General features: G+C 40.3%; 1 protein-coding gene across 3 annotated transcripts in view; it reads right to left on the bottom strand.

Moving 5' to 3' along the window:
* Positions 1 to 12,594, bottom strand: part of SHISAL1 (shisa like 1) — a 130,986-nt gene that overhangs the window by 21,977 nt on the left and 96,415 nt on the right. Inside the window, exon 5 of one of the 3 annotated variants that reach the window (XM_060684158.2) lies at positions 330 to 459. The exons of the other annotated variants lie outside the window; for them this stretch is intronic. Within the exon in view, the coding sequence (XP_060540141.1) occupies position 459 (1 nt within the window). The 3' untranslated portion in view covers positions 330 to 458. Of the gene's footprint in view, positions 1 to 329; positions 460 to 12,594 lie in introns of those variants that run through there. 3 annotated transcript variants of the gene reach the window in all.

Genomic DNA, 12,594 nt, shown 5'->3' on the forward strand with positions numbered 1-12,594 from the left:
ACGTCCTCTTTTCTTAGGTCTGGGTTTTGTTTTTTTTTGGAACAGTTATATCCTTCCAAGAATACATTCCAATTATGAGTTTCATCCCATCAAGTTTCGGTAATGGGTAATGAGGAAAGTTTGTTCCTCAAACTTTGAGCATTAACATATAGACATCTGAGTTTTTTATGGAAGACCCTGGCTTTGTTTCCTAAATCTCCTGTTTTATTCTTGACACACTCCAAAAGTGTCTCCATACGGGAGCCCGAACTATTACGAAAGAATGTTCCTATTCTGATAAAAAATTGTCATCTGAGGAAAACACACTCTGGAGGCCCATCCTAAAGGTGTATTTTGTTGATCTGCAATTTAATCGTTGCAAGTTGGCATCTGAGAATCTCTTAAAGTTCATCTTCTACCCCAGTGATTTTATCAGGATTAATGAGGCTTCTCCACAAAAGCCGATTTTCATCTTGCAATCTACAAAGAAAGCAAAAATAAAACCTTTCACGTGTCTTGACTGGCCAGGAGAATGTGTACAAGCAGATGGCTACTGCTGAAATCTCTCTCTCTTTTTTTAGTGGTGGTTTTTAACCAGATTGTTTCCCTTACAGAATCTATTCCTCTAGAGCGGAGATGAAAGAGGCATAAAAAAAAAATATTCCTAAAATAGGAGACCTTGTTACCAGCCTACCTTGTCAACACTTTTTCCCCCGTGTGGGAACGGACAAGTTAAGCAATTGGTGAGATCTCCCTCACACGGGCAGAGGGTTTTAAGCCATCTGAGGAGAATATGGCTTGAAACACCTCTTAGCAAAGAGAAAAGGCAGCAATTACCGTATTTTTTGGAGTATAAGACGCACCGGAGTATAAGACGCACCAGTTTTTTGGGAGGAAAATAAGAAAAAAGCTGATTAGCAGGTGGATCGGCCTCCTGAAATACCCCCAACCAGCTGTTCCCAGAGGTGAATTTTAGCAACAGGTTCATTGGTTGGGAGCTCTATGTTTTGCTTTTTTTTCTGCCTCTGAAAGCCTCCGAAACAGAGCTTCAGAAAAAAAGGCTTTTTTTCTGAAGCTCTGTTTGGAGGCTTTTTTTCTGAAGCTTCTTTCAGAGGCTTCTATTCTATTCAATCTCCTTTCTTTGGTATTGGTATATAGATTAACCTCTTCTGATCTGTTGGTTATTGTGTCATTCTCCAGATTTGTTAGCATAGTTTGGTTAGAACCTTTACTGATTCTTCTTTTGTTGCTTGCCATATTATTTTAGATAAAAACCTTTCAGATGCTTATTTCTGAAGCTTAGTTTCTGAGGCTTTTTTTCTGAAGCTTAGTTTCTGAGGCTTTTTTTCTGAAGCTTCTTTCAGAGGCTTCTTTCAGCCTCTGAAATCTCCATTTGCGAGGCTGGGCAGGGCTACATTCGGAGTATAAGACGCACCCAGATTTTCACACTCTTTTTTGGGGGGGGAAAGGTGTGTCTTATACTCTGGAAAATATGGTAATTCTCTTAATGATAGCCCACATGTATCAAACGCTTGCTGCCTGTGAGCGTCTCCTCATGGGAATCCTCTTTCCAACAGAAAATTGGGGGGAAAGGTCTCAGGCAAAAGTCCCATACAGAGTTTCCTGTTACCCTAGTTCTGCCAACTCTAGGTTCTTTTCAGTCAATAAGTGGATTTCACAATATCACTATATTTACTGTATTTTTCGGAGGATAAGATACACCTTAGTTTGGGGGGGAAAATAAGAAAAAAAAATTCTGCCTCTACCAACCATCTGGCTAGCATCCTTAGCAAACCGCCTGGTCAGCTTCAGCACATTAGCCTGATTCAGCAGGAGCAGCTTATTGGCGGGTGGATCGCCTCCTGGAATACCCCCAATCAGCTGTTCCCAGAGGTGAACTTTAGCGACAAGTTCGCTGGTTGTGAGTGCACCGGTGCCTCGTTGGAGCAGATACGCAGCTTCAAAAATGCAGCAGATCATCGCAGAGCATTCCAGTGAGTACAGAATGGGAACGCGGAACCAGTCCGACAAGGTAGCAGCTGTTCCAGGTTGCCATTTTGGCCTTTGCGCCTTGCTTTTTTCACCCTCTGAAAAAGGCTCTCAGTTTGAGAGGCTGCTTTTGCAGCCTCCAAAAGCTCCGTTTGAGAGGATGCACGGAGGCCGAAGAGTGGGGGCCGGGGGGTGAGCAGGGCTACATTCGGTGTATAAGACGCATCCAAATTTTCACCCTCTTTTGGTGGGGGGACGTGTGTCTTATACTCTGAAAAATATGGTATTTTGTTTATATTTCATATTTCTAAACTGTCCATCTCCCTCAGAGAGGGACTCTATATGCACCCATGGCATCTATGTACCTGCTAGAAGCCACCCTCCCAAAAGGGAAGGAGCCAGGACAACTCACCCCCACCTCAAATTAAATTAAAGTCAATTAAATTACATGTAAATATTCCATTTATAAATTTAATTGATTCATCCGCCTGCACTTACCGGTCATTCTCTTTTACACACATGCTACTCTTACCATAGAAACACCTCACGTGCCTAGTAGAGATGACCATATTACTTTAACAAACAAATAATAAATCAATACCCTCCTTTTAACAACCTCCCCAAAACAAATAAAAGAAACAAGACTGAAATGGAGCATGCAACGTTTGGATCTCTGAAGATTAGTTTGAAGATTAGCTGCTGGTTGGAGAAACTGTCTGCCTGGTTGATTTAACCCTTTATGTAATGCCTTCCCAGCCCACTTAGGTTTGCACCTCAATCTCTATTTTTATTCCTTTTCTCCCCTTCTCAGCTGGTTAAATTAACCAGGAAAACAGTATCTCCAAGCACCAGCTCATCTTCAGACTAATCTTCAGAGATCCAAGCCTTGCAGTTATGACATCTGTAGCCTCTAGTACTTCGTGCCGATTCCTTAATTTTCGAGAGCTTCTAAGATGATCCCCAAATTCATAGGAAAAAAGAAAAAGGTAAGAATGGGTTGCTTTACATGCAGCTTGGATAAAAGTGATTGCCGTAGAGACTTGGCATCTATCAGCTTTGCCCTTCATTTGCAGGGCCATTTGCATGTTACTCTCAGATCTGAAAGCTCCTGGAGAAGGAGATGTTGTCGGAGAACATTACGACTTTCTCAAGAGAAAGCTGTCCTCAGTTTTGTCTGTGACAATTCTAGTTCTTGGCTCTGATGGTTTATTATCTACAATTGTACAAAAATTGAATTTAACTTTCAGAAAGTTGCTCACTTTATGCTTCCAACAATTGCTACCAACCTGCCTTCCATTGAGGACCTGTATACTGCACGAGTCAAAAAGAGGGCTGTGAAAATATTTACAGACCCCACATCCTGGACATAAATTGTTCCTACTCCTACCCTCAAAACGATGCTATAGAGCACTGCACACCAAGACAACTAGACACAAGAACAGTTTTTTCCCCCAAACTCTGCTAAAGAAATAATTCCCACAACATTGTCAAACTATTTACTAAGTCTGCACTACTTTTAATCTTCTCATCTTCTCATCGTTCCCATCACCCATCTCCTCCCACTTATGACTGTAACCTTGTTGTTGGTATCCTTATGATTTATATTGATATTGTTTCCTGATTGCTTATTTGTAACCTATGACTATCATTAAGTGTTGTACCTTATGATTCTTGACGAATGTATCTTTTCTTTTATGTACACTGAGAGCTTATGCACCAAGACAAATTCCTTGTGTGTCCAATCACACTTGGCCAATAAAAATTCTATTCTATTCTATTCTATTCTATTCTATTCTATTCTATTCTATTCTATTCTATTCTATTCTATTCTATTCTATTCTATTCTATTCTGCCATTGGTGGGACTGGGTGATTTTAAGGTTTAGCAGAGACTTAGGAGAAATCACCATAGAGCAGGACATGGATCAGAGGTGGGATTCACTTACCTTCCCTACCGGTTTGCAAATGTGAGCGGCCGTGGGCTCGCTTCTGTCTCGCACGACTCCTCTGCGCATGCGCATGGCCTTCCGTGCATGCTGTTTGCTTGCGCATTACGTCTGGGTGGGCGGAGTCTCCCACAGTCGCCACTACCGGTTCGCCCAAACCAGTTCCCAAACAGAACTGGCTGAATCCCACCTCTGACATGGATGCTTTATTCTAAGACTAGAAGCTAAATGTATTGATATTTGATTTTAAGTTGTGGAAAGGTACCTAACAGAATCTTGTTTCATATCACATGGCTCTCAAATGGTTTCCAAACTGGAGAGAAAGAAATGCTATAATTAGTCTGTAACTCTACTTGCTGCTGGAATTATGCTACAGCTTCAAAGTCAAAATTATGGTTGTTGAACTTAATTATTCTTCCTTCTTCCTCTGTAAAACTTTAGTACCAAGCAACCAGGAACACATGATACATGCCAGAGTCCCCAGCTAGAATAATATTTTGATTATAGATATTTTTCCTGCAAATAAATACAATGGCTTGCTCCAACCAAAAAAATCCTAGCAATTCCAGACACCTTTGTTTTTGGAGCTCCTTGGACAAGAGCAGCCTGTAATGTCCTTGCAGATGAAATGAAAGATTAAAACTATTTGCAAACATGAATTGCAAAGGACTTCCTGCTTCAACTGAGTTTCCACTAGGAATCTAAAACAGAAATTAAATTACATTTAGATACGCTTTTCATCTTCATTGCAATAAATGTTAACAGGCCCAGGCCAATCTCAAAGGTAATTTCATATCTGCAAAAATAAACTTAGGCTTGGAAGTATTTAGTCTATAATAGGAAGTAAAATGTGGATATTGTATGGGAAGTCCTCAACTTACGACCACAATTGGCCCCCAACATTTCTGCTGCTAAGTGAATTTTGTCCCATTTCACAATTTTTTTCCCATGTTTGTTAAGATAGCCACCACAGTGGTTAAATTAGTAACACAGTTGTTAAGTGAATCTCCCCATTGACTTTGACTGAAGGAGCCAAGAAGGAGAGACAGAGTTAAAGATCCAAGAGAGGAATATGGGAGGCAAGCCAAAAAAAGCATAGCAATTAAAGTACTGAAGTGGGCAAGAGACGATGGATAGATGGTTTCTTTTTTTTTGTTGTTGTTGTTCTGGCTTAATTCTCCTTTTCACTCTCCTTCTTTTCTTTCTTTAGGTAGGTGACATGATTAAAAGTTAGGTAGGATAGAAAGAAAATGTATTTTAGTAAAGGGTGACATGATTAAAAGTTAGAATAAGAGATAGAAATAAGAGAAGGGGGAATATTGGTGTATACACTTTTATATAATAAAATAAAAGCAATAAAAAGAGAAAGCATGGAATAATTGAATAATGACAGATTGTAACTTAATAAAAATGTGTATCATTATTTGAAATATGTAAGTTGATTGAATGTAATAACTATGATTAATTCTATTAGTTTTATTTCTATTAGAATGTATGACACCCAGGTGCCACACTATTCACGCATGTTTGTTAAAAACTAATTTATTTTTTTTTAAATTCAATTACATTTAGATACACTTTTCATCTTCATTGCAATAAATGTTAACAAGCCCAGGCCAGCAGAATCTCAAAGGTAATTTCATATCTGCAAAAATAAACTTAAGCTTGGAAGTATTTAGTCTGTAATAGGAAGTAAAATGTGGATATTGTATAGGAAGTCCTCAATTTATGACCACAATTGACCCCCAACATTTCTGCTGCTAAGTGAATTTTGTCTCATTTCATGACTTTTCTTCCCATATTTGTTAAGGTAACCACCACAGTTGTTAAATCAGTAACATAGTTGTTAAGTGAACTTCCCCATTGACTTTGCTTGTCACAAGGTCGCAAAAGGGGATCATATGGCCCCAGGACACTGCCACTGTCATAAATGTGAGTCAGTTGTCAAGCATCTAAATGTAAATTTAGGGCCTGGTGGTTCAGCAGACTGATAGCATTGTGATTAACACCAGCTGTCTGCAATTACTGTAAGTTCGAATCTCACCAGGCTCAAGGTTGACTCAGCCTTCCATCCTTTCTAAGGTAGGTAAATTGAGGACCCAGTTTCTGGGGGCAATAAGCTGACTTTGTATAAATATATAAAAGTATGAAGGCTATTGCTTAACGCATTGTAAGCCGCTCAGAGTCTCCGGAGAAGGGGCGCATATAAATCAAATTTAAAAAAAAAATCACTTGACCATGGGGATACTGCAATGGTCATAAGTGTGAAAAGCAGTCATAAGTCACTTTTTTCAGTGCCGTTGCAACTTCAAATAGTAACTAAGCAAAATGTTGCAAATCGAGGACTACCTGGTATCCTCTGGACAGCAAGTAGCCTATATATATTTTGTATCAATCAATCAATCAATCAATCAATCAATCAATCAATCAATCAATCAATCAGGGGTACCAAGTGTTTGGAGCTATCATGTAATTTTTGCTTATTTACTCACATCTATGTGGAAAGGGGAATTATTCATAAATGACAGACAATGACTACTTAAAAAATACCGTGTTTTCCCGAAAACAAGACCTTGTCTTATATTTTTTTGAACCCCAAAATAAGTGCTTGGCCTTATTTTTGGGGAGGTCTTATTATTTTGGGGCACGTGGAGTAAGATGGGGCTCCTCTTGCCGTCTTACCTGATTTCCAGCTCTGCGTTTAAATATTTTTGGGGAGGGCTTATTTTTGGGGGGCAGGCTTATTTTAGCACATGCGCTCAAAAGCCTGATTGGGCTTATTATCAGGGGATGTCTTATTTTGGGAGAAACAGTAATTATAGGGCAAGTATAGCCACTGGCATTACATATAGCCAAGGCCTTAGTAGGGATGGGCAAAATGGCCACTTCAAATGTGTTGTAAGATATTTCTGTCTAAGCTTGAAAAAAAGATTGCAGAATAAATATTCTTCAAACTCATAATCCCCCCCTTCCCATTCTTTAAATGTATTTAGTAGATAGATGAAAATCCATGCTTGCTGTCTATTATTTTCATCTAATCTTCAGACAAATGATCAAGGGAACTGGGAATGTTTTCATTAGGAATGTTTCCTATGAGAGTTACGAATGCCTTTTTTTTTTAATTAAAAAGTAATTTCCTGACCAATTTTTCTGTAAATTGGATAGTAGATAGCAGTCAGCATGGATTACCATACCACCTATTATTGTGGCTCAGGATTGGGGAAAAAAAGAATTGAATTCTTAGTATTTCTGGAGCCTGGGGAGAACCCTCTGGAGCCTGGGGAGAGCGAAAAACAGGTCTACCGGACCTACCGGCAACCTTTTTGCCGTTGCGTGGGGGAGCGCAGGGGGGGTCACATGGACATGTGTGGGAGGGTGGGGCATTGAATGATGGGTGTGGGCACGCGCATGTGCAACCTCCCCGCACACCCCCCGCTTTTGGCACGCAACGGCAAAAAGGTTAGCCATCACTGGTATAGGGTCTGGGGATTGGACTAGAAGACCTCCAAGGTCCCTTCCCGCTCTATTACTGTATGTTTCTATGAAGTTATTATCATACAAATTAACCAATGTGTCCCAGGTTGAGGACCATCCAAGCTGAAACTAAAAAGAAAACAAACAAACATTCAGAGCAGTTTCAAAAGCAATTGGGATACCTTTTGAAAGAAAATATTGAGCAAATGCACACATTTTGCAGGCCTACTAAGGGCCTGCAAAGCTCATTAAAACTTGGACTTTGTTTAGGCATGTTTTGAAGACTTTAGGGTGCTCATGCTGGCTTAGAGTCCTTTTACAGTTTCCTCTGGCTCTGGAAAAAGACCATTGCTATGTTGACCACTGAATCCTTGTCTGGCAAGCAGCAGTCCGTTTCTAAAATTTGCATAGATTAATTTAGGACATTTTATGACGGGGGGGGGGGGGAACTCGAGCAAACGAGAATCAGAAACAATGTTATGTCATAAGAGAGGGCTGCCAATGTAAGTACATTCTACTAGCCTTTGAAATTGAGAGTATAATTTGTTTACTCAAAAAAAAAAAAATTGGCAATATCTTGATTGAAATATGCATTTTCTGGGCTGACAATACATTTTGTATTTGGTTGCAGTTGGTTCTGAGTGGCGCATGATTAGAAGCCCCCTAGACTATCTACCTGCAGGGACATAGTGTCCCTCTGTTCCTAATTAAAGCAACCCCACTTTTTTCAACCGTCTACCAAGTCTGAAAAGAGATCCTGCTGCTTTAAACGCTCTTTAAAACAACTCCTCAAGCATTGGTGGTTTTCTTCTACTTAGAAGAAAGAAGCTTGAAGGGTAGACATGGCCTTCAGGGGACTTCCGAATGCTTCTTCCAAATCATTTTTGAAGCAGGCACAGCTCTGTTCTGTGCCAAGGGTGCAGTGGTGGGTTCCTCCCGGTTCGGCAGAGCCGGCAGCGGTGACGATATGACATCACCGGACCGGTTCTCCCCCCCGCCCTCCCCCCCCACGTTATTCTTACCTTTTATTTGGTCCCACCCCCAATGTAGCTGCCTCCTGAGTCCCAGCTGATGACTAGAGGGAAAAAAATTGTTTAAACTCTTGCCGCAGGGCTTCAAAGGGCCGTCCTACAGCTGATCAGTGTTAAAAGCAAACAAATGAGTCGGGTCGTAAGTGCGAGGACCTTCCAGAAATGACTCTGACCAGCTAGCCACGCCCACCTAGTCACATGACCTCCAAGCCACACCCACAAAATAAGCCAGGCCCACAGAACCGGTAGTAAAAAAATTTAGAACCCACCCCTGCAAGGGTGCTAAAAGAAAACTTTATTTCAACAACAACAACAAGAAAAAAATAATAATTTTCTCTTCTTTCCTTACTTCACAGAATCAGCTGTTGAAAAGGCTTTATAATCAACTTCTTTAATAGCGAGAGCAAACCTCACTTGTCTCCATTCGATACTGGCTCATTCATTCCATTTACAGAAATGCATAAAATGAAACTGGGGTGAAGGACCAATTCCCCTCCAGATCTCCAATCACATTATAGAAATTTGATAAATGGTTTCTTTGTATGTTTAAAGCCATTTAATAGTAAAATGCCACGCTGATGTTTTATATATTAATTAAAAGCCACTTGAAAACTGACTGGATTTACCCTCACAGATTTCATTAGAATAGGCTTAAATAATATAATTCTACAGTAATGGCCAAAATTGTGGAAACCTTTTGGAAAAAAGTGTATTTTCTAAAACTAGATAATAACACCCCTTTTTTTTTTGAAGTAGTACCATAAAATTATTTATCAATGGAAAGATAATATAATCAAGAATGTAATGCAATAACTTTTATGAAGGATTTGCTACCAGAATAGCAGTTACAGTATAAAGAAGAAAAGTGAAACATGTAGAAAAAAACAAGATATACAAAAATTATCACCATAGAAAAAACGAGATATACAAAAATTATCACCATGTTAGTTAATACTTAGTTGGGTAACCTTTAGCACAAATTACGGATTTATAAGGTCTTCCCATGGAGTGAACCAAGTCTTTTAGTTCTGCAGCTGTTATAATGTGAAACCAAGATTGATGGCTTCTATTAACAGGGATGTATTGCTGGGTCGCTTCTTTTTTTTTTTTAAATTTGATTTATATGCGCCCCTTCTCCGGAGACTCGGGGCGGCTTACAACGCGTTAAGCAATAGCCTTCATACTTTTGTATATTTATACAAAGTCAGCTTATTGCCCCCACAAACTGGGTCCTCAATTTACCTACCTTAGAAAGGATGGAAGGCTGAGTCAACCTTGAGCCTGGTGAGATTCGAACCTGCAGTAATTGCAGGCAGCTGTGTTAATAACAGGGTGCCTTAGACCACTGTACTACCAAGGCCCTTCTTGTTAGCTTCTGACTAACAAGAAGCTGACTTGTTAGCTTCTGACAAGTTTCTTTAGTCAGCTCCATAGATTTTCAATTGGGTTAAGATCTGGGCTATTCCCAGGCCATTCCAGCAGTGGAATAGGATTATCTTCAAACTCCAAAAAAAAGTGGTGTTATTAGCCATCAAACCTCAAGAATATACTTTTCCCAAAAGGTTTCCAAAATTTTGGCCACTACTGTATACCGGCCTATAAGTAGGTCCCACTATATTGCTTTCGGGTCAGGAGTACTTGAATCTCTGTTTCTAAAAAAGGCAAGGTGATATCCCCCACCATGCAACTGAAGCCCTGTCCCTTTTGGTCTGTCGTGTCATAAATCATATCTAGAAGAAGTCAGCAGTTTCAAGGAGCGTGTAAAAAAGATTTTAAGCTCAAAATGTTCTGACCTTCATTTTGAAACAGAACAGACCAACATTTTGAACACCCAAAATTTGGGTTGTGCTGTCATTTCTACTACTTCAGAAACCTGGAATGGCTGTTTAGAACTTTCTGGAATGATTGCAACATTTCCAGGTAGGTAGGAACCACCAGTGCCAAATTAACAAAAACAGTAACAATGGTTTTTCAGCTTCAAACAGGGCATTCTAAGCATGTGAGGCTTGAAATTCTTAAAAGCAGTTCTACATCTTTCTTAGCTCTTCTTGTGCCACAGCTGGTCCATCTTCTTCAGTCTGTTTTGGTTCCAAAATACGAGATGAGATGTACAAGGGGGAAGGGATTAAAACACCCAAAATGGTGACCACAGCTATGTGATTGAAGCCCTTTTGTCAAAATTCGCTATTCGCTATTCAGATTGCCAATGAACTGGGGGGGGGGAGAGAGAAGAGTGGAATGAAGTGCTGAGAAGTTCTGCATGGCTCGTGAGAGCTTGGAAACCATCAAGGTCACCATTGCAGGTGCTTGAGAAGGAGATGGACTGTTCCCATAACAAAAGGACGTTTCATAATTGGACAATGTGATCACTCAGGGGTGGGGAGAAAGGGAAGCTCTTGTTTGACTAGGCAAGCATTGGCGTGGGAAAACTAGAGCTAGTTTTGATTCTTCAGTATCAAAACTGTATGTCCAATAAAATTTTACTTTTGGGAATTCAAAGCTCCTGAGGGTGTTTACTTATGGTTTCACTAGTTGGACAGTTGACGCCTTTCCCTTTTAGGTCTACAATGCACATTAAAAATATGGGGGAGGGTCTTCCATGGGCAAGGCTACAATATTGATTGATTTGACCTACCAATGGATACAAATGTTGCTATTATGTGTATGTATGTATGTGTGTGTGTGTATGTATGTATGTATGTATGTATGTATGTATGTATGTATGTATGTATTTCTCTTTAGCCAGGTTCTTCCTACGTAAACCAAGATTTTTATGCAGCCCTAGTTCAGTGAAATCACAATCCACTAGTTTCTAGGCTTTTTTCAAGCAGCCAGCAAGCACCCTGCTGCCCATTGGGAGACTAAGGAGACTAAGATAGATCTTAGTCTCCCAATGGGCAGCATATATATAACAGATTGAGTTGGAAGGGATCTTGTAGGTCATGTAGTCCAACCCCCCACCAAAGCAGGAGACTCTACACCTACATATTTGTGTGTGTGTGTGTGTGTGTGTGTGTGTGTGTGTAGTCCTCGACTTACAACAGTTCATTTAGTGACCGTTGAAAGTTAAAATGGCACTGAAAAAAGTGACTTATGACCATTTTTCATACTTACGGCCGCTGCAGCATTCCCATGGTCACATGATCAAAATTCAGATGCCTGGCAACTGGCTCATATTTATGACGGTTGCAGTGTCCTGGGGCCATGTGATCAGCTTTTGCGACCTTTTGACAAGCAAAGTCAAGGGGAATCCAGATTCACTTAACAACCATGTTACTAATTTAACAAACGTAATGTGGCAATACTTAACAACTGTGGCAACAAAAGTCATAAAATGGGGCAAACTCACTTAACAAATGTTTCACTTAGCAACATAAATTTTGGATTCAATTGTGGTCGTAACTCAAGGAGTGCCTATATATGTGTGTGTATATATGTTTATGCAGTGGTGGGATTCAGCCGGTTCGTACTGGTAGTTAATTTTTTGTGGAGTTCGGCAAACACCCTGCTGCCCATTGCTGGCTGCCTGAAAAAAGCCTAGAAACTACCAAGAGCCTTGGTACTACAGGGGTTTAAGGCACCCTGTTATTAAGCTTATTAAGACCAGCTGCCTGCAATTACTGCAGGGTTCGAATCTCGCCAAGGCTCAAGGTTGACTCAGCCTTCCATCCTTTCTAAGGTAGGTGAAATGAGGACCCAGTTTGTGGGGGCAATAAGCTGACTTTGTATAAATATACAAAAGGATGAAGGCTATTGCTGAGCACATTGTAAGCCGCCCTGAGTCTCCGGAGAAGGGCGGCATATAAATCAAATTAAAAAAAAAAACAAAAAAAAAACAACTAGTGGATTGTGATTTCACTGAACTAGGGCTGCATAAAAATCTTGGTTTACGTAGGAAGAACCTGGCTAAAGAGAAATACACATAAAGGCCTACGAAAAGAAAAGAAAACAAATATATATATATGCAAAAAATTAAAATCTTGGGTGTTTTCCCGCGTCATTGAGGGCTGTAGGGATTACGCCCCTCCGGCTGTTGCAGGCAACCTGGGATACAGCCTTGAGAAAGGTATGTGTGGAATGTGCTTCTGGTTGTGGCTGCTGTGCTGCTCCGTCAATTTTCCCCCCTCCTGCCTGTGGCAACTCAAGAGTAGGCCAGGGATGCTTTGCGAGTTGATA

This window comes from Pantherophis guttatus, chromosome 7, assembly GCF_059756535.1.
Source record: "Pantherophis guttatus breed Tessera chromosome 7, ASM5975653v1, whole genome shotgun sequence".
Classification (NCBI taxonomy): domain Eukaryota; kingdom Metazoa; phylum Chordata; class Lepidosauria; order Squamata; family Colubridae; genus Pantherophis; species Pantherophis guttatus.